This window comes from Buteo buteo, chromosome Z, assembly GCF_964188355.1.
Source record: "Buteo buteo chromosome Z, bButBut1.hap1.1, whole genome shotgun sequence".
Classification (NCBI taxonomy): Eukaryota; Metazoa; Chordata; class Aves; order Accipitriformes; family Accipitridae; genus Buteo; species Buteo buteo.
Window position 1 is genome coordinate 30,578,184 of NC_134204.1, and position 23,186 is coordinate 30,601,369.

The window sequence follows — 23,186 nt, forward strand, 5'->3', positions numbered from 1 at the left end:
TCTAGAAAAACTGAACATAATTTCACCTCTATTTAAAACAGCATTTAAGCACATACACAGATTAATTACACAGGTAATGCAGTGAGGTTTATTATGATATTTTGTGGAAGGAATATGAAAATAATTTTAACATTTAAAATTATACCACACAAATACAGAAGGAAGACTGATACCTTTGCCTTTGTAGCAATAAGCAGTGAGAGATTCCAGGCACAACTAACTACATATATACCTGATATGCTAAATGACAACAAGAATTACACATTCATGTATTTGAATATGTGATCAGTCATACATTTCTCCCATTCTTCTCTTAACAAGACTAAAAACATTATTTATTAAAACATTCTGACTGATAACTGAAATGTACACTATCGCTCCCACTGCAACTCCAACTAAACCGTGTTAAATGTTACACTACTGGTAGGAATGATGATTGGTTTGTATAGTAACATAAACATGGGCGGACACTAAATTAGAGCATGATAGCTATGAAAACTATGACTGTAGACTTCTTCAATTTAATTTGTTTGCCAGCTAAAATAGTGCCTTACTGTCTGACACAGTTGCTGATGATTAAAGGTATTTCCCCGGGGTTAAAAAATTCAACAGTTTGATCCCAGTATATGCATCTGGAATCCTACAATGTTCAGTCTTTATGTGATCTACTGATTTGGAAGTTAGTAACTGTTCTTGCTAGTTTATGCCTTAGTGTTCATTAACATGTTACCAGATAAACAAATTACACATAATAGTCTCAGATGTGTATAGCATAGACATAGCAAATACCTATCCCAAACCCACTTTGAAAAGAACTGCCTTCCTCTTGGGAGGAAGAAAGAAATAGTACTTTTTCCATGACTGAACTAATCATGGTTCTGAACTAAGTAATGATTCAACCTATTAACACGAAGTATTTATAGTAAGTTGTTCTGAAGAGGTCAGGACATAAAGAAAACAATCTGCAGAAGTTTCTGCACTGAGGTTTTGCGATTAATCTGGATGTCCTATAATTTATTTTCTTTATCTGTTTGCATCTGCAAACCACCCTTCACCAGCCGCAAACCAGGCAACTTTAGGTGGTATCTTAAAATGGCTAATGATTGTTGCATCATGTTCAAGAAAGACAGCTCCTGTCTCTATCTCCGCAGGCACCTCCCATTCACAATGCCTTTTATTCACTTCTAAAGGTTTGCCCTTTTAGGCTTTAAAGGAAGTGACATTCTAAAGGAGCTTTCAGCACATGCTCCATTATGAAGGAATTACTAATTCATCACATCTGTACAAGAAATATTAATTTGGTACAGCTAGCTAAGTCCTGGGTACTTGTGACAACTGTGCTACCTACATAAGGTATACACACATCATGAACTAACTTGAAGCTACCGGATAAATGGACTCAGGGCTTTTGAAAATGTGATGCTTTCACTCTTTTAGGATGCCACAAGCATGCATACTTTATAGTGGCTTTCAATTTTCCTTTCAGGACAGAATATTCATGTACGTTGTACGGTTTTCTAAAACTTATGCCAGAGGGTTGTGTTAGGCAGACAAGCTTGCCCAGGAAAAAGAAACTTGAAAATGAAATAGTATTGACCACCCTCAGAGAACTCACGTCTAGCTTTTACAGCTGGAAGAATTAAAAGATTTGCATTCCTCACAACAGACAAAGCTGTAGCAGCACCTGTAAATAGGTTCTATGAAATTTTGCTCAAGAGAATGAAACAGTACTATGAAGACAGATACTTTTTAAAGTCTGTTGGAATGAAAGAAATGTAAATACGCAGAAAGAGAAGAGCATAAAAAGTTGTAAAATAAGCATGGTATTTTACATATGCGGACCTTAAACCAATGCTGATAAACCTGAAAAACTTAGAAAAAAACTTTTTTCCCTAAAACTTATTAATTTGTAAATATAACATCCAGGTTTAATATACATAACAGATACTGGTCAAAATACCTGCTGCAAATGCATACCTCCAGTAGTCTGCATGTATATAAGGCATGCACACCAACTAATGAATATAGTGTGTTCTCTCTAGTGATTACAAAAGAATGTATGTAGTCAACATAGGGGGAAAAAGCACACCTAACAGCTATAGGCTGGAAAAATAAAAAATGTTTGGAGTTTAGGTCAGATTACTTTCTCCTTCCCAAATTTTCAAATGACACATTGCTGCCCATGTTTATCTTTCTTGCTGGAAGTTCTTAAACATAGGTCAAACTGACTAATTCCCTATCTCTCCCCTGGATCATCCAGTTATTTGTATACCTCATCTCTATTATATACCTCTTCAAAAAGATTCTAAGCCTTTTTTCTTTGTGGTTGTTTTCCCCATATTTGGTACAAACACTTCACAGAAAACAAAACAAAACAAAAGCCTTTGTCAAACTGATTATAGGGACTTCTAGAACATACGCATTCCACCTAACACTGAAAAACACATGGAAACACATCGGAGTTACACCAGAAAATCAGAATTGAGAAACTAAAAGGAAAGTTTAGCTCAGATTATTATTAAAACTAAATTTGAAAACATTTATGGCAAGACAGCCTTAGAGAGAGGTAGAGTGGCCATTTTAGAACAAATGTGTATTTAATCAGAAACAGAAAAATCCAGTCCTTTAGAAAGGTGATGCCTCCATGCCACTGATAATCAGACTGTTATGACAACATTAGTGGCAAGTCATCTTGCATCCAGCTTATGCATTTTCAAATAAAAGGAATTAACAGAAATTCTTCTCATGGTTTCAAAGATACTTATTTTTAATACCCTATGACAAAAAAAAGTTGTGTTTCTCACAAGATTTTTAAATCAGTAATTGGAATGTTACATTGGAATAAACTGAGTTTCCAACAACACTATATCTTCATTTCTGATACACAAATACCAGAGTAAATATTCAATTGCCAAAACTGGAAACAACCTATGAGGTGCAACAGGGCTTTTATGCAGAAAACGCACCAAAAGCCAATAACTGAAAGCTGAAGCCAGACTGTATCAGAAGAGAAACAGGAGCATAGGCACGTGAAGCCAGAATGAAGAGAGGGTAGCTATGGCTGACCTTAGTAGGGTCATTCTCCCTTTTCCTCACATTCCTTGTCTTGTGAAAAGGGCACAGTCTCAAGTCAAGACATAACAGTGGAGCAGCAAGGTACTCAAAGGGGCAGAGAAAGACATACATTATTTTTGGCCACACTGCTAGACTGAAACCTCTGGAAGAGAGAGGGAGAAGCCACAATGCTCCACAGCTCTGAAGGAGAAACCAAAGCACGAGGAAAAGTCTTGGAGGCAGAGGTTTATAAAGGCACAAGATCAACAAATCCTCTAAACTTCCCACCTGTCCAGTTACCTCATATCACATAAATGGGTTTTTAGCAGTAGTAGTGATTGATTATTATTCAGACTTATTTAAAAGAAGAAAAAAAATATTATCTGCCTTCTTGTATCTGGAAATGGATGCCTTTTTTTCACAAAAGATGTCACTGTGGTCAGCTGAAGAAGTCATAAGTAAATGCCTTGCCAGTATAAGAGGTCAGACGAAATGATCTAATAATCCTTTGTAGCATAAAACTCTATGCATCTTTGCTTTGATCAGAAGTGGTTTGTTTTATGCTAAGATAGATCCAGCTAAATAAAAATTACCAGAAAAGTTGGGGAATGGAGGAGGAAAAGGTTCCTCTACCAAGAAAAAGATTAATAAATAAAATCTCATCTCTGACTATTTTCCAAATGATAATCCCTCCACCTTTAATGGACCTCTTAAACATTTGTTACTTTTTGTTCTTAAAATAATTATAATACTTGCACTAAAATTATATTATCAGGATGTGGTATTTACACTGGGCATTATTACTTCTTGTTGTCATTCTTCTCCCTCCATTAATTATGACACATTTTGCTTAAGTAACATCCCTTCTTTAAAGTTAAGAGCAAATTTTGCACACTGTGCTTACTACCAGAAATAGTAATTTGTGGTGATACATTATATCTGTATTAATTTTGCTTTTATTTTTGTGCATATTTAGATTTGCACTGAAATAGGATAAATTTCTGCAACAGCATGAGTGGAGACCTCCTATGGTTGGTGATAACTGATGAATGACAACTGAAATTGCAGATCAGTCATAAAGCTTATCAGAAAACAAGACTAATAGATGGGAGCCTCTCACTGGCTGACAAGCATAAAAACACATTTATTACTAGAAACTATATGAATTTTTTAACCTTGTGATCTTATGAAATATGGTGATTAGATCATCCTGTTTTATCACAAGAACAGTCCTCAGACATTTACATATGAAAAAAAAAAGGAAGGTGATTCAGATTTCATTATTAACATGGCAATCCAATTTTCTAGTTAGCTTCTTAAATATAGGTGCCCCTTCTTTAGTGATTGCTGCCAATAAACCAAAGAGACGACTCTTTCATACAGGCTTCAACACACAAATTAATTTCAAATAGACATCCAGCTAGGGTAAATCACTTCCTGTTCAATGCAATCACAACTTATTCTTGACCAATCCACATATATTCACATGAAAATTCTAATTATGGAAAGGTATTTATCTCCCTAATATCTTACATACAAGGTCTTATAATCTGAATGCCTTTCTGTTTTAGTGAAAAAATCCTTTTAGTAGGTAGAGAAGTATTCTAATAGGCCAGCAAAGGATATAATGCAAAGAAGCAATGAAATCAATGGAAATGAAATGAGTAAAAATGCTAACAAATGTTCTTCATACATACTAACATAAACCATTACTGTATATATGTTGAAATAGTTTTGATAGTGCACAATTCTTAATATTTTGGCTATAAAAACACTGCTATTGCCTGCTATAAGCTTAAGCAGGACAGCTTTCTTGTATGAATGTTTGACAGAAATTAAAATTAAAGAAATGTTACAAACATAATATTGGCTCTTTATTAAACCTGAAGTAGAATGCAGAATTACATTAAACCATAAAGAAAATAAAGCCTTAAAGTAAAAAGTCTCTGAGTCTGTTTTACTGAATTCTGTATAAACCAAATAGCATACCCGGTGAAACATAAATTAGATTTTTAAGTTTCACTTATCTAAGACACAGTTAATAAAATGGACTTATTTTATACATTTGACTTTTAACCTGAAACTTTTGTTTGTTTGTTCCTTTTAACTTATGCTAGATGTATCAGAAATAGATAACATCAATAATACAATTAATTTGCTTGTTACAGAAGGTAATGATTTGATCAGTGAGGGTGAATAACAACAAAACAAATGAAGTTATCAGTTGAAAAGAGTAAACAGAACTAGTACCTCTATGGCAAAAGTAAAGAGAGCTTGTGATGTCCACATGTGTTAGTAAGTAAAGTCTTACTGATTTCTATATCCTTTGTCTCCATATGAAAATTCTCCATACTAATATAAAATTTGGAAGTAGTATACTAGCAAACCAGCCTGGATACATGCTATTTTTATGACTCCAATAAATTCTCTATACAAGGATAAAAAAAGTTATGATGGTAAAGACCAAACGAGGATCACAAGTGAAACAAGCTCCACCTATCTAAGGTGCAATCCAAATAAAATATTACATTGCTCTATTTTGCATAGTTTAATTACACCCTCTAGTAAATTAAAACAGACTTGGTGCTTTAAAATTACATTTTAACCTGAATATTTTGTGTTTCAATTGACTCTTGAATATTTCTGCTGAACCATACACAACAAGAGCCTAAAATTATAAAATCTAAATTCATATATTCTAATGTGTCATACTTACAGAACTATACTATACAAAATAAATAGCACCTTAAAAAACAGAGGAAACTATTTTAGTGTTAAAAATGCAACTTAATAATTGTAACTTAATTAGCAGTACTTTTTTCTATTCTTAGAGGCAAGTTGATACAGCAGTATAGAAGTTACTTGGAGCAACTAAAAAAGGCTGTTTTATTGACACATGAAGCAAGAGAAAGATGTTGCTGAAGGTATGAACCTTAGATTTTGTTAAACTTTGGCAAATTTTACTCCTAACTTTAGCAAAAAAATCAAAATGGTTTTTAATTTGCAAAATACAACATGGAGTTTTGATATCATTCAAATAATTCTAGGATACCCAACTTTGAAGTAAGTCTAATACTCTTCATTTGTGTTTACTGGATGCATTTAAGCCTCACTTGATTTCACATTCAGTTAAGCATTTCCACCTACTGAATTCTGTTGTCAGGGAATAAACCAAAACTTATAGCATGATATGCAAAACACAAAACCGCATTTGTTTTTATTTGATTAAGGAGAAAACTAGCATGACCTCTAGAAGACGCAATATTCATATTCAACTGTAGAATAATTTAAAACAACTAAGAAAACATAGGAACATTAATGCCATTTAAGTATTTAAAGAAACATCACTTTTCAAATTTCATTCCACTTAGAACACCTATTCCTTACTTATGCCTGTAGAAAACTATTTGTTTTCCCTGTGCTTGGCAGTCATTAAGTCAGGTGAAAAATTCCATGAAATACCTTCCAAGTAAGTAAAATGAGAGAGTACTTTAAAAGAAAACAGAAAAGTCAAATTAAAGTCTTGATTTTAATTAAATGAATCTGAAAGAGGAGTAAAAAACTCTGGTTTTCTATTGAAGCCATGTAAAATATAGGCAAATGTTAATATACACTCTTTTTTATTTTGTAACTCAAATATAAAATTCTCTGTTGCTAGCTGAAAGCTCCCACTATGTTACTGATATTTATACTATTCATGAATCATGAGTCTTTACAATTTTTATTCTCAGAAAATAATACTACACAGTTTTTGGATGAAACAATAATTTTTTACATTGTACAAGAATTTTGTATTTATCCATACCAATCACCTTAGGAATCAAAATGAAGAGATCTTATCAGACCATCTAAATCATCCAATGCTATCATAAACATTCATCATAGTTCCAAATAGAAGAATATTAGATTTTTACTCATTACATTGGTTCCTAAAAATAAAGTCCCCTAATTTCATTGCCCTTTTGAGTACTGATGAATCTGTATTATTAATGATGCTTTATCTCCTTTACTATATTTTTCAACTCTTCCTATTCTATGTTTCACAATTCTCTTCCCCATTACTTCCAAATCCCTACATCCAGACCAGAATACCCAGAAGAATTAAGTAAAAGTATTCATTAGGGCTACGCAATAAAGCTAGACTAAGCATAAACCCATTTTCCTAATTGAAATAAGGGCTGATTGAGTAAGCTCTTAAAGGAAAGTTCTGTGTTTAAGTGTCCATAATATTATCTATCACAGTTGTAACAGAATGCATCTTCCCATAGCATTGTAAGACACCTTCACAATGAGCTGTTAAGCTGGAACAGACATTGGAGACATACCATAGATAAGTAAAACCAAAGTGTCAGAAGGTAGTATCTCAGTATTCTGAACAATTGGAAATATTTTGAAATAGGCTACCAAACCTACACTACTATCAAGCAAACAAACTGAACAAATGCAGGGAAGTTACAGATACCTATCTGTAACTTACATTATTTAACATTTACATCTAACGTAGTTAACGACACTGTGTTTTTCTTACGTTCTGAGACAAAAAAATAAAAAATGTTAAAGGCAGCTGTTTAAGTTCCCAACCTGAGAAATATTCAGCTCAGACAAACTATTATGTGAGCATTCCCAAAGCATTCACTGATATTACTTGAATGCAAAAATTTAACCTATGAAATGTAAATATTTGCAAGCTGTCAGGGGAAGGGTCTGCCTTCATGTTTAAGTTTTCATGGTATTATTACTCCTATATCTTACTTTATGTATAAATGTATTACTTATTTTACAAAAAGTACTATATAGTACTTATTCTGACAACATAATACTGCTATACATTCTGTCACAAAACCCATGTCAGTCTGCAAGAACATCTGAGTGATAAGAAACTAGTCCCAAAGATTTTGTATCAGTCTGAAATACTTACTGTTGCTGGGGAGGCCCGTGTTGTATGAGTCACTGAATGACCAGAATTTTCCATTGAATTGCCAATCAGATAGGTCCCTCCTGAGCTGCTAATGAGTTGTCCTCCTGTGACACCCATCTGAATCCCTCCAGTGCCCACCATGCTATGAGACGAGACCACTGTTGTCACCTGTGCAGAACTTCCTTGAGTATCAAAATAATTTCCCCCAGTGTTTTGGCTGTACATCTGGGTTTCTGTGTAAGGATAAGTTGTTGATCGGCTTCAAGAAAAGAAAACAAAAAGAAAAGAAATTATTTGTATTGTTCATTTAGCTGAGGGAAATGTTGTAATTCTAGAAATGTATGTATAATAGTTATAACCATATTAAAGTAGACTGGCAAACACCCCTGCCTCCTCAGAGTATAACATTTAATCAAGTCAAAGCACTAAATAACTAATTCAGTGACAATGTTAAACAAAGTATCCACCAAACCTTAGAGAAAAATTTGTCAGTCTTACCTGAAGAGGAGGAGAGAAGGGAAGTAGGACAAAAATTGAGGAGACAGTCAGAAAGAGCTCATCCAATTATTAATATATCGCAAGGCAATTTATAAAGGTCCATCTGTTTTAACTTTTTTTTAATCCAACAATAAAATTTTGGATTTTAGTCAGATGTTATATATTTTGTATACTGTGCATGTTGCAAAATTGCAAACAATTCATACAAATGTCAGCCAAGATAATCCAATGTTCAAGAATCCTATGTTATCCATCGTATTTAAATTCATTAAAGCTGTTGGCTAAAGCTTGAAAATCTGAGTTCACTGGTATTTTGGGAAATGCAGTTATGTTTAGAGGGTGAATTCAAAACTGGATATGAATTCATGTTACGATAAAAAACTGGATTTAAGAAATAAAACCAAACCAGAACTATGATTTGTAAAAAGGTCACAAAGATGAAAGAAGTTAAAGGTATGCAACAGTAAAATTTTTAAAATCACTTTAAACTATGAAACATTCGTGCCTAATCAACCAGTTTACCCTAACAAACTATTCAGCTACTGAAACCTTCTATCATATGTTTCATGTTCTTAATCACTTATCTTGAATCATTACTCTTCATAGGTTATAATCTATTTATAGTTTTTGAATGTGTATTTGTTCCCATGTACTAAATTTGATCTTCAAATCAACGTATTTCAAAATTATTAAGTAAATAGCTTTCATCATTTCAAAGGCCAGATTCCTCATCTTGCAAAAGTCTATTTGCAAATTTTATCCTGTTTCGTGACTGCTAAGCTTTGTATCTTGATTGTATCAAGCAAGCATGATAACAGAAAGGTCAAAAGGTAAAAATCAGTCAGTTTACCCAACCATTATTTTTCTTATTTGAGCATAAAAATCTGTAGTATTGCTTGTAATCAACAGGCAACACCATTTTGAAATTCAAAGTTCTCCATTAACTTGGAGTTGCATATGCTGAGATGCACTTAGTCCAACTGAATAAATTTTAAAAGTATCATGAGTCAGAGAAAACAGAGAAGTGCCCAATCTCTGCATAAGTCTCCATTTATTATAATCAAACAAAACACAAAATCATGCAACACCATGCAACTAAATGACTTCAACAAAAAAATTCTGACACTTTTGTCCAAAAACACAAGAGAATAAACCAGCATCCGCATTTTATGCAGTAAGCTGGTGATTAATACACCTATCCAGGAACTTGAAGTCAGGCTTTTTTTTCCCTCTACTCAGACAGGGATTAGTTTCTTATCAATATATAGAAAAAAGGCCATGGCAATTTACTGTTTGTTGTTATGTTTTTTTAATTATGAAAACTTATGCAAGATTAATTAATTAGTAAACAGTGGACTCGGAGATAGTGATTCCTTCTTCAGCTTCAGACAATCATTACTTTTAAATAACTGAAGAACATACGGCACCTTACCAATAACCAAAGTCAGAAGTTTTGTTGTAGTAACTACGGCCACAACAGTTTCTCCCCTTCTCTTCAGAGACTTTCAGAAACTCCGAAACTTTAGCTTTAAAATCCTAAATGTTTCATAAGCCTCATACAACATTATTTGCTCTCATCTATCCTTAAGCTACTTAAACATTTTCCTTTTTGAGTATTTCAAAAGCCTCAAGATCAGCTGCAAGAAACTTCAAGTTAATCTAAAAGAAATGCCTTGCAGTCTACTGAAAACAAAGCAAAATAGTTCTTTTAGGGACTAATGCTCAAGCAGACAGTTAATCTATTAACCTTTCTTTTGGAGAGTTAAAATCAGTTGATCTCTGAATTGTAATAATCTGTGTATGTGTTCAGGTACCATGCAGGTCTCAGTTAATCTGTTTCATCAAGCCAAGGTATCATTGTGATACCTTGTGATACCATTGTGATATTGTCACCTTGTGATAAGCAAGACAACTGCTAGCAGAGCTGGTGTTGCATCTGTCTCAGAATCACACAATTTACAGAATGTGAACACTGTTATGCAGCAAAGGACAATTTAGGAAAATGTAGTGATGGAAGCTCAGGGGAAACAATTCATGCAAATGATCGTCAAGGGACTGAACACTGTAATTTCTCCCAAAAGAGAAAATAAAAACTTGGTATCAGTATCACTTATCAGTAAGGAAAGGAATGAAAGGACAAGGCTATTGTTGACAGTAAAAATAGACATGGCTTGAGGAAAATGACTGTCCAAAGGATGCAAGGAGAACAAATTTCACTTGCATAAGTAGAATTGAAGAGGCAGTTCTTTGAAGCAATGCAAATCCTAGACAATGCTCAAAAATTCACAGGAAAAAAAGGCACAGACTTGGTGTGGCAGAGAGAGAGAAAAGGAAATGTCTGTTTGCTTTACCTTGTTTAGAACTGTGTATCATGTATAGTCTCTAAATAGGGATTGTATCAGAACACCTACATTTGCTTACAACATTACTCTATATCAATGGATCGAGAACAATCATTGGTTACACCAATGGGTCACACTCCAAGATAAATACACTCTTCCCTTTGTTCCAATAACCAGCAGGTTCTTCTAGAACACCTGATTATTGGAGATGATTAAGCAAACCTTTAGCAATAGAGATTAACAGGGTAATTAAAAGTGAGATAAACCCATTATTATTACATGCAATAATAATTGCAACTTAGCAAAGAGCCTTTTAATTTAATCAAAATACAAACTAAATCATCTGAAAATTAAAAATGCAACTGTAAGATGATGTTTTGGAAAGCAGTGACTCAAAGGTTTTAAAGTCATTGCATATGATAACACGACCCTCAACTTAAAACTGTAGCAAAGAGGAAAATAAGACTTGAAATAAGGAAATACATAGCACTTGTAGCACAAACATGCAATACTCACTCAAATAATCTGACATACATCATATATATATATTTGCCCAGAAAACATCACCTACAGACTTATGCTGGTTTTATTCATGTCTTAGAAATGTCTGACTTGTTGAAAGATTTTTTCCATCACTCTGCGTTTGAGTAAAAAAAAATCAAACAATTTCTTTTCCAGGAATTGAAAAATGAAGAGCGTCTTTAAATAAAAATTCTCAAATGAGGCTAGAAGTCCAAACAAGTTAACTCAAGCACAGTTTGTGTTTGTTTTAAATCAGGCTTTAACTTGAAATTATATTCCAGTAACTTCTGTGTCTTGCAAAGTAAGTAATTAACTACTGAATTCTTATCACTAGCTGTAGGCACCAACTTGGAAAATGCAAGTCTTGCGTAAAATGCACATAAATCTATTTTTTTACTTGAAGATGTATACCTTTTTACTGCAATTTGAAATACCAGCATTCCTTCACAGTGGCTGTACAAGAACAGCATCTTAATTCAAACAAGAAAATCATTCCGTGCCAATTTTTTTTATTTTTCTGTAATGGTAATTCAAACAAACAAGTAAGAATAATTATTATCTTATTCATCAAGTAATAACCTCAGAACTATTCTTGTGGGTTTTGATATGGATTACCTACATAACTTAGCAGGCAGGCACGTAAGTATTTTTTCACTGTCATCTCTGTAATGAAAGTTAGCCTTTTATGATACTTAATTAACTAAGGTATTATTTCCTGGGATATAAACATGATAAACACAAGATGAAAATAAATATTTCAAGACACACTATTTAATTATATTCAGAGTAGCTAATGCTCATGATAATGCTATGGTATTGCGATATGGTAGAAAATTTCCATGCATAAAAGCCAAGAAAGTCTTTCATGCCAGAACATCCCCAAACTTCTTTAAGATTTTAGCATAATCCTGTATTCCTAAAGCTGATAGTGAGCTTCACAGAAACTAGACAGAACAGAATCTTTTGTGTAACACTAGGGAAGGCCTTATCACAGCCAATGCATTGCTGCAACCTCTGGAGGCGGTGTATCATAAGCAATGGAAAGAAAGGGAAGTGCCATATACCCTAAGACTGACACAACAGAACATGATACAGCAGTATGGAGAGGGCTAAATCATCTGTCTCACCCTGTCTCATACAACCTTCTGCCTCCCCACAAGGAAATCTACTCCTGTAACCAGAATACGGATTCAGGGCCTTTTAATAACAGATCAAATCCCAATGAAGCAATACCTTTCTTCCACAAAAGCCTCCTCAGTTGATCTAAAGACAGAGGTGGAAGAACTGATAAGACAGTAAGTAATCATTTCCTTTCACCAATCCCCCTTTATCAAATGAAACTGCTAAAACCAAAGATCAAAACCTACACTATGAAAGGGCAATTAATGCTTCTATAACCAAAGAACAAAAAGCAATTTCTTCTGTAACAGTGAATAGTTGACCTGCTTTGTGCATATACGTTTTCTCTACACAGACAACTTAAAATACATCAGCCAGAAAAAGCTTTATAAAATTTACCTAAAATAGAGTTGTATTATTCCATATAAAGAATTTCTTACTTGTCACATTCAAAACTTAAAGTAAATACATTACTGACAGGCATTCATTATCAATAAAAAAGAACTGAGATCTTCAACACTCAGTCCACGATCTTTTTTTCACATGGAAATAAAGCAATAAAAGCACACACAATGCACAACTGCAGGAAAACCCTCTAAACCAGGGAATGAAGTAAATGAAAACAGAGGAGAAATCTTATATTCTCAGGACCTGTAAGTTAGATAGATAAGGGAATCTTAGCTGCAGACCTCTAGAAATTCTGATGAAGTACAGCATACCTACAGTCCAAGAAATATGGTATTGCCACTGTTAGGAACATGTCACAGGGTTGTACTAAAACTGCAAGACCTCAAGGCTCAGGCTTGTCAGGCTTCCTGTACCTAGACTTATCTGTGCTAGCCTAGAGCTTTGTTCTAGCTTAGCTGCAACAGTAACTGTTGAACAATCAGATAAATGTTACTTCATCTGTTTCTATTTTAGCTTAGCTTTCTACAACTGTGGGGCATAAAACCTATCATTAAAATGCTGATACATTGCTCTAACAGATAGAAATATCCCATAATTACTCTGTGTAGAACAAACAATCCATGACCCTAGATTAAAAACATAGCAAAGAGGATCATAAGCGTGGGATGATAGTATTCAAGAAGCATCCACTAAATGTAAAACTCACCATATACAGTAAATTCAGATGTAATATGGAAACGGAAACCAATGAAGAATGAATAAGGTGTAAACTGTGCTAGAAAACATATTAAAAATTGCTGCAAGTGGACTCAGTGTGGGTAGAGAGCCCCCCACCATCCATCATACTTCTCCAGGCATAACAACTGTGAAGATGGTAACTTGCTGTAACCCTTTCTCGGATGGAAGCCATTGACCTTAGTACACAGTGGGGTAGTAAAAGGGTAAGCATAATGCCAGAGAAAAAGGGATGGATGCTAGGAAGATAACAACTTTAACTGTTTTGATAATAATTATTTGATTTGACAGTTAAGATTTCAATTAGAGTAATAGTAAATCCTTGGTTTTGCATACAAGGTGTGTTTTGCCCACATAAACCACACAGACTGTAGTACAACAAATTGTTGAAGAACGTGGTTTGGATACAACAGCGATAGCAATTCTCAGACAAACCCAGCAATTAAAACCCTCTTTGCCACACCAGAATGATCAGGAAAATGTAATTAATGCATTACAATTTATGTAAAAAGAAAGTTCATGTCTAGCATAGGGGACTCACTTGGCTTCTAAATGTAAGTGCAGCCATAATATTCTTTATCTATTCTAAACTGCCAGGTAAACCTGTACATGTCATCACAACAACAGTGCATTTTTGTTTCAGGATAGAGTGACATGCTTGACAAGCAAAATTGTAATTAACCAGACACAAATGTAGATAACATAATTCAAATATTCTCATATTATACAACGTATGTGACAAGTTGTAGGTTACACCTCTTGTATTATCATTATGGCTCCAATTATAATAAAAACAAATAACTTTTAAGCATAGACAAATCATGATATAAAATGCGTGGGAAGACTTGTGTTATAAGAATACAAGAGTTACACTTGACAAAGACTGTGAAACCTGACAAATTTCTTACCTTTAGAATCAAAAGAATCAGGTAACTCTTTCCTCATATATATTCTAATTGCATCCTTTGCTGCTATCATATATTGACTTAAATCAGTGCCAGTTTGCAAGTGCTTTATTTTGAACTAAAGAATAATTCTTTCATCAGACATACTGTAACATTTGTTCCAGAGATGCCTGTACACTGAATTAATGTCTTCACCCTAACTATGGGTTGCAGACTTCTTAATACATTGCTAGAGCAATACTGTCACCTGATAGGTCATGGAAGCATCCTCTATCTGATTTTGAGTTAAGATTTTGATTTAGCACAGTCATAAAATAAATCAAACATACAATCATAGAAAGACAACCCAAAATACAAACCATTGATCACTCTAGTCAATCACATCAGTTATAAACCTAATCCTATTTTCTGAAAGTGAAACAGACAATTTCTGGAGTAGGAGTAACTGCACAAATTGGCTGTACCATACTTCTGTGAATCTGTCAGGATCCACAAGCCTCATCTTTCACAGGTTTCAGTATAAAGAAAGGAAAAAGATGAACTGCAATCTGAACACTTGCCTAAATATTTTAGCCCAAGCGAGGCTGGCCTCTGTGTTTTCTGTCACAGCAGAACACAACACAGTCTATGCCAGCTTTGTTTAGGGATATGGTAAGCTTTTTGTTCACTTCCAAAAATTCTGAAATGTCACTCCCGCATTGATATAGCTCTGAACAAGCTAATCCAGTGGCAAAACAAGAAGAGGAGAAACAAAACCAATTTTTTTTAAACCATAGAATTTACGTAACAATAAAATGGCAAATAGAAAAACAGTTCTTAAATCTCTGAAGGAAGCTAGGCTTCAGCAACCTACAGCCCTGTTCTCCTTCACCTGTCAAATGAATGGCATTATAACATGTAATACATATAGTCAATAACTTTAATTTACATAAAAGACATTTTTCCATTCTTAATCTGGAGTATAAAAGTATACAGGAAAATGTGTTTCACAAGATATAGTCTTTAAAAATTCAGAGTAGAAACACAGACCGGTCCCATTCTCCATAATGAAACCATAACCTCTAGAAAATTTAATGTTCCTATAAGTATTGAACAACAACTTGGCTGTTCACAATGTTGTTGTTCACAACAACATGGGTAAATTCTTCTTCCACAGGTGAGAAAGACAATCTGGATTAGGCTCACTTGCTAAGGAGAGCTTTCTTACTGTGTTAAGGAAGTTTTTTATATCCCATTGAATGATTTTGCAGAAACTGACACAGGGATTCAGACACAGAAACACAATAAAATCATGGAAAACTGAAGGTTCGTATTAAGCAGTCAGTAACATCTGGTTCTGTTTTTTCGAAGGGCTGTATGCAGTCATCTCATACACTGCCAGAAGTGCATGTGCCAACAGCTCACATGAGAACTTTTAAGTGATACATGAAAAAAGAAACTTGAATACTAGCCTATTTAAGAATTGCCTCCTTTGGAGGCTAACAGCAGACTACCGTGGTTGCAATGAATTCATGCTGCCACTGAGTGCTGCTGTACGGGGCATGCTAGAACTCCAGTATGAACTGGAGTCCAAGGCAGCCAAGTGGTATGCTACAACTGATATCCCTAACGTGTTTCTCAATCCCTCTGGCAGCAGAGTGCTGGCCACAGTTTGCTTTCACTTGGAGGGGTATCCAGTACACCTGGAATTGACTACCTGGGGGGGAAGGACAGCCCTAATATTTGCCATGCTCTCTTTTTTGCTGTACATGTTAAAGATTGGTTTTAGCTTTTGCAGTTACAAAAATCAAGTAATGAATAAGCTGACCAGGAATAAAGGGGGCCTGCCTCCAGTCAGGTGGAGCAAAGGGACAACCGGGTTTACTAGACTGTGTGGGTTCAATAGCCTGGCACATCAGCCCCATGGGAGATAGCTTGTGCCATAGCACTTGGGCCAGTCTGAAGAGGACAAAATATGAAAAATATGCTTTACACCACAGCCAGGGACCATAGTCCTGTGCTGGGTGCCAAAAAGGACTGTTGTGGTTTAACGTCAACTGGCAACACCCCCTCAGAGTCGCTTGCTTGCTGCCCCCCCAGTGGAATGGGGGGAAGAATCAGAAGGGTAAGAGTGAGAAAACTTGTGCATTGAGATAAAGAGAGTTTAGTAAGTAAAGCAAAAGCTATGCCTGCAAGCAAAGCAAAACAAGGAATTCATTCACCACTTCCCATCGGCAGGCAAATGTTCAGCCATCTCCAGGAAAGCAGGGCTCCATCATGCATAACCATTACTTGGAAAGACAAACGCCATGTCTCCGAATGTCCCCCCATTCCTTCTTCTTCCCCTAGCTGTATATGCCGAGCACAACATCATATGGTATGGAATATCCCCTTTGGTCAGTTGGGGTCAGCTGTCCCAGCTGTGTCCCCTCCCAACTTCTTGTGCACCCCCAGCCTGCTCACTGGTGGGGTGGTGTGAGAAGCAGAAAAGGCCTTAACGCTGTGTAAGCGCTGCTCAGCAGTAACTAAAACATCTCTGTGTCATCAACTCTGTTTGCAGCACAAGTCCAACACAGCACCAGACCAGGTACTATGAAGAAAATTAACTCTATCCCAGCCAAAACCAGTACAACAGGGAAGTCTAATGCATATTTAAGACACATTGTTTAGGATTTACAAGTGAGAAGAAAACAGTGGTAACACAGCAAAAATGGCAAAAGGTAGGTAAATGAAAAAAAGAGGTAGAGAAGCTCCTTCCCAAGCAACGTGATCCTACTTTGATGTTTGAGCCAACTTCAAAGCTGGTGCTGCTCCAAGTCAGGCATTAGACTAGGTAGCCTCCAGAGGTCCCATCAAACCTAGATTATTCTTTCTATGTTTCTAAGCTCATGTATTGGAGAAGGGAACTTGATGATGAAAAAGCCAGCAGGAAATGCACAATAATGTGCAGAAAAGAGGCTAAGGAAGCAGCAAAAAGAGACAATGCTACTCTCCTTCCTCTGCCTCTCCTCATTCCATTGGAAAAAAATACTTATTTTATTAAACACAGGAATGAAATTACATTACTACTTTCTTTAAATAATAACTACAGCTGCTGCACCTTTCTATGCATTTGCCACTAGGACTGCAGCCAGGAAGACAGAAGGCTCTGCCTTCTGGCCTGAGGACAGAAGTTACACAGTACATCCTATGGACAGAAATTACCCATAAACTGAAAGGTACTTTTTGAAGGGATACTATGCTGTATATGTAATTTCATGTAAGTCCACCTAAAACAATCACAAGAATTCTATTTACACAAAAATTCTGCCTTAATAAAAACAAACAGTGTGAATTCAGCTTGTTATGCAAAAAAATATTTTGACAATAAGAGCTTTGATTGAAACATTTCTCTTTCCAACTTAAAATACACTAGTTGGTATAATCTAACTGAAAATATATATTTAACTTCATATTTTAATAAGCATTCAAATTCCAATCATTTGCCAACTTACATAGCTCCATTAGTGTAGACTGTGTCACTTCCCTCCACATACTGAACCTGTGCTGGGTAGACATGCTGTACCTGTTGCACAGTCTGCACTTGCTGTACCTGAAAACAAAACCACCAGAAATGTGGGATCAGAAGGACTGATGCTTCAGTGCATCTAATGGCTTCTAAACAAGATGGGATATCTCTGTTCTCATAGCAAAGAAAGTTACTGTTACAAAATATTTGTGCTGCAAGTCTGGTAAATGAAGCCCTAACATTTAAGATGCATGCTCACAGAGCATACGTACCTTCAGTGCCAAAGACAGAACTAACTGGAAAGAATAACAAGGATGAAACAAAGTACAACCATGCTATGCACCAAGCTGAAGAATTACAATTATTACAAAACAAAGTATCATTTGGCCACATGTATCCCTTTTCTTATTCCATTTCAATAGTACAACCCTTAAAATCACAGCTCAAATGTGTTGCAGTAAGTTTAGAAATAAAGGTTCGCATTAAGATGGTTTAGCTCTTTTTGAACTTGAGTTAAACTACAGTGGTACAAGCTTTTTTCCCAGTAATGCTTTGATCCAATGTACAATTATGGATCAAAACCCCCAATCTGAGTAACACCTTTCCCAGAATACCATCAGCTATAACAAACTCCAACAAAACCTGGTTTTACCTCAATGAGCTAAACAACAACAAAAGGCAGTAAGGCATGGATTATCTTCACATATATTGCTGAGATGGCATGCCTGTTTTGTAAAAGCACACACATAGACACAAATCAATTCCTTTGATTCATATACTATGTAGGAAAGATCCAGGTTATGCAATTTTCTCTCCAGTCTTAATTTTTTATCTTCTGCCACCATAAAGATTAAGGATTCCATAGTCTACACTTGCCATCATTTAGAGAAGCCATATTTTGGTTCAAGAGCAGCCCAGAATCTAAAAGATGCAAAAAGACTTACAGACTTCACAGACCAGCACAATTTTACCCAAGGAACTGAATCAAGGTGACAATGCACATATTTAGTAAACAGATTTAACATAAACTACTTTTAAGTGACTGTTATTTTTCTCAGATATTTTGCTATGAGGCAACTTCAGCCTGATCCAGTTGGTCTTAAGGATTGCAAACACTGTAATTCCAGATGCATCCAGGTTTCAGGCATTTGATGGATCATGTCCAAGAGCTGCTTGAGAATACCCTACTTTAATACCTTCAACTCTGCTGTACTTTAAAAAGTTCTGTAAATAAGCACATTTTTCCTAGTCTTTTATAGTAGTGACTCAGACTGTGAAAGGAAAATCCAGATTTTCACAGAAATCTTCCCTTTGGTTGACATTAAAACCTGAATACTGAAAAAAGCAAAGCATCTAAGGTTTTGGATGCAGCTATACTAGATGATAGAAAATCAGATGTTTCTTTCCATTAACAGTAATGAGACACAATGTGATGGTTAAAATACCTACTAAAATCTGATTTCCCCCATGAATAATTACATAAATTAACAAATATACCTGAAATACAATTTCTCAACTTCAAAAAATATATTTTAAAGATGTTTTCTAATTATTAAGGTAAGGTACAGCTCTGTACATTTCCTCTCCTATTAATATTTAGTTATTTAACAGAAAGATTCAGTTCTCAAAGTCAACACAAAAAACTCTGATCCAAATCATGCACATTACTAGGCTTTGGAACAATTTTTTTTAATTGAAAAACATAAATAGCTGTATTGTACAAACACCTTTTCAAAGAATTAAACTACTTCTATTTCCATCACCTTTGACTTAATTGCTTAAATTAATTCAAATCATAATTTCATGGAATGGGCTTGATCCAAATCCACTGTAAGAAAGTTATGCCTGTAAGCTTGCTATTAATTAGTACCTCTTAATATTAAAATTTGCCAATCTGTAACAAAACCATCTATTAATGCAGTAATTGGCTAAAACGTTTATGTGCTTTACTGTGAAACATAGATGCAACATATTATAATAGTTTTTAAGATTGATTCTAAAAGTATTTCTTCCTCTTGGGTCACCCAAGTTCTATGACTTTTAATCAACAGGAGAAGGGGAGTTATTGTTGATCAGTCTATTACAGAGCACCAAACTGATCTACTTAACCTATACAGTGAGAGAACATCTTGAAAGCAGGCTTTGTTCTTAAAACCAGTAACTTGTCACCTGCCATGTAATGGATATGCTCCATTTTCTCTCTCAGTAGAACAGCTGGGGAAACACTGTGGAAATGATGCTGCTGTCAGGATGAATTCCATGCTCTTGTCCAACCTCTCCCAAAATGCACTTTGTTCCCTATTCACACACACTGGATATGGCTTACTCCCTATTAAAAAAAAACCACACTGTTTTTCTATTAATAACAGAAATGTGATTTTCTCCCTCCAACCTGCATACTGATAAAATGGAACTCTACAGTATGTACAAATACAACATTAAAAACTTCCTATCAGTAAATGCAGGTCACATTTGCATTCTGTAGAAGGTATTATATTCTCCCATTATTCTTGGATACAAGCTGCTACCATTTCAAAACCAACAGATTCAGCACAGTGCAAGACCTTTACCACAGAAATGAGAGGATACTGTAGGGACAAAGTGGTATAGAGTGTGTCAAAGCTCAGTGTCTATTGCACAGGAAACTGAGAAATTCCAAAATGTGTTTATTTTCTGATTTGGAACAACAAGAAAAAATTAATTTACCATAAAACAAAACATCAAAAGAGGTTAAAATTAAAATTTTCATTCATAAATTTCAAATTTTCACCAATTTTTATATAAATTCTTGATTAGCCTAAATGTCATGACTATGCAAATAAAGTAACTTATTTTTTAAATCAACATTTAAGAATGAGTACACTACAGTGCTATTAAAACATCTTACCTACTTTTGCAGATGAAAATGTTTTTCCTTTAAATTTTAACAATGAAGTTCAATACAAAAGGGCTACTGAATTAGGTTAAATTTTTTCCAATACAGTAATAAAAAGAAGACAGTTTATAAAAAAAGTTATTTTGCTTCAGCTTCTCTGAAACTCAGTATTGCTATGGTTAAATTTATTATGGTGCCCAAAAAAGCTTTAGTCACTACATTGTACTGCAATGTACATAACAACCTTCAGGTAGAGAAAGTTAAGAGGTAAATATTTTTCCTGTCAAGCAATGACAAATAAGTAAGTGGCCTTTAGGATGGCCTTGTATATGAAAATTCTGCCATGCTGAAAATCTTGGTTATATGATATCTCCAATACTAATTTTATTTCCTATTTTACTTCATTGTGGGAAAAATATTTCCATGAGAATTAAATCAAGTGCCTCTGGATTTTCTTTTTAATCTTCAAAAACAGGAAGAAATGAAATGCATATATCTACTCTCTATGAGCACAAAATTATTTGACAAGAAGTTGGTTAAGTTGCTTAAAACACCACCAAAAAAATAAACATATTTTGTGGAAATTGAAAAAAAAAGTCCTTCTTCTCTTCTGTTTTATTTATCGTTTTCCTTGCACCTTTTATTAAGCTGTTAAAGGAATTGTATCAGCTATGTTCTTTAGTTTTTTAGGGCAGAGCAGAAATTGGAGATCACAGAGAGAATATTTAACATAGATCTAAACCTAAATGGCCTTCTTGTATTAAAAAATACTCCGAGAATTAAATGTTTCGGGCTGAAAATAGAAAACACAATGAAATATTTATTAAAAATTGACAGTATTTAAATTAAAAAATTGTATGTTCTGGGGTGGACTGGTGAGCTAGTCATGCTAATTGTTATTGTCTGGCTGGAAAACAGAAAATTAACTGACTTGTATAGGAAATAATCAGTTAAGTAGGGTCAGACAGAAGATCTTTCATTCCTCTTGCTTCAGTGATTCTAGCCCAAAATAAATAACTGGAATAGGATTAAAAGTAAGCAGCTGAAATGTTCCAGGAGAACAAGAGGCAAATGAAAACTTATTTCAATATACATGTCTAATTATAATTACTAGTTGAAGGGGAAAAAAAAGAAAAACAAATTATATTAATTATACTACCTCAGAGGAACAAATGAGGGACTAAGTTATTTGTATCTATGAGAGTTTGTCAACGAAAATAAAGTGCATAAAAGCATACGGAAATGTAGAAATTACATTGAAGCATAAAAACAAAATTTAAGAGAGAACTTTGATTTCCCATAAAGAAGTGCTTATGTTCAAAGTACTACTAAGCAAAGACAGGGATTAGAACAGGGCAAAATACAAGTGGATTTTTAAACTCCATTTAAAAAAGAACATATTACTATTCACAGCGCCTATGCAAATGACTTGGATCTGCATCATTTTCTGTTCTCAAAGATAAAAATAATTTTTGTACCTTCATTAGTCTGGATTACTTTTGGCAAGCAACATATAAATAGCACATGCTGTAATATTCTAAGCACATTCATATTTATATAATGGCTAATGTCAGTTCATGATTATGTTTCTCATATGCTAAACATGATTTTGCATTAAGAGCAATTTTGATTAGCAGAAGTCTGTATCTTCAGTTAATGATACAATTCGTTGTGAATGTGATGGCCATCGTGTCTGGTGAATATGAAGAAATGCTTTTCTCAACTTCTGATGCATGGATATACTTTTATAAAATAAATTATATGACTATTTTTAGTTTTATTTCTCCAATCTTTCCACATTGCATGGCATAAGCTACAAAGTGAGATTAATTTTGAATCCTTAGAAGCTCACTGCACTGTGCTAAAGAGTGCCTGTTGAAAAAGCAATGATACTTTAGTGAAAAATCCCCGTGTCTGAGGAAACAAAAGACTAAGAAAATTCCTCGGGCTATTAAAACGTAATTTAATTACACTCCCACCTTTTTGGTCTTTTGCTCACATGTGGGCATGTTTGCCCCCTTACTATTACCCTCTATCCCATCTCAACAGTGACAGCTGCTGTGCTGCATGAAACCAGCTGCCACCAGTGCCACTTTCACCAGAGGGGAAGCCCAGGTTTTCATTAATGGCACCTTTTTTTTCCTATTTTTGGAGCACCACAGCAGACTTTCATGAGCTCCATATTTATACCAGCTATATGCAAATCAGGGATTTGTTTTAGCTGAAAATATAAAAAGTTACTCTTTTGCTGTTTGCTCAAAAGACAGGATGCTTCAGTAGAAACACAGCTGTAGGAAAAAGGCTGTTAGTTCACCCTTCCACT

The 23,186-nt window shown here is 34.7% G+C and overlaps 1 protein-coding gene across 4 annotated transcripts in view; it reads right to left on the minus strand.

Moving 5' to 3' along the window:
- RFX3 (regulatory factor X3) overlaps window positions 1–23,186 on the minus strand; it is a 124,557-nt gene that overhangs the window by 37,794 nt on the left and 63,577 nt on the right. For all 4 annotated transcript variants that reach the window (XM_075021495.1, XM_075021494.1, XM_075021493.1 and 1 more), the window contains exons 3-4: window positions 17,975–18,072; window positions 7,973–8,231 (exon numbers count right to left, since the gene is read on the minus strand). In XM_075021495.1, the coding sequence (XP_074877596.1) occupies window positions 7,973–8,231; window positions 17,975–18,072 (357 nt within the window). The remainder of the gene's footprint in view (window positions 1–7,972; window positions 8,232–17,974; window positions 18,073–23,186) is intronic.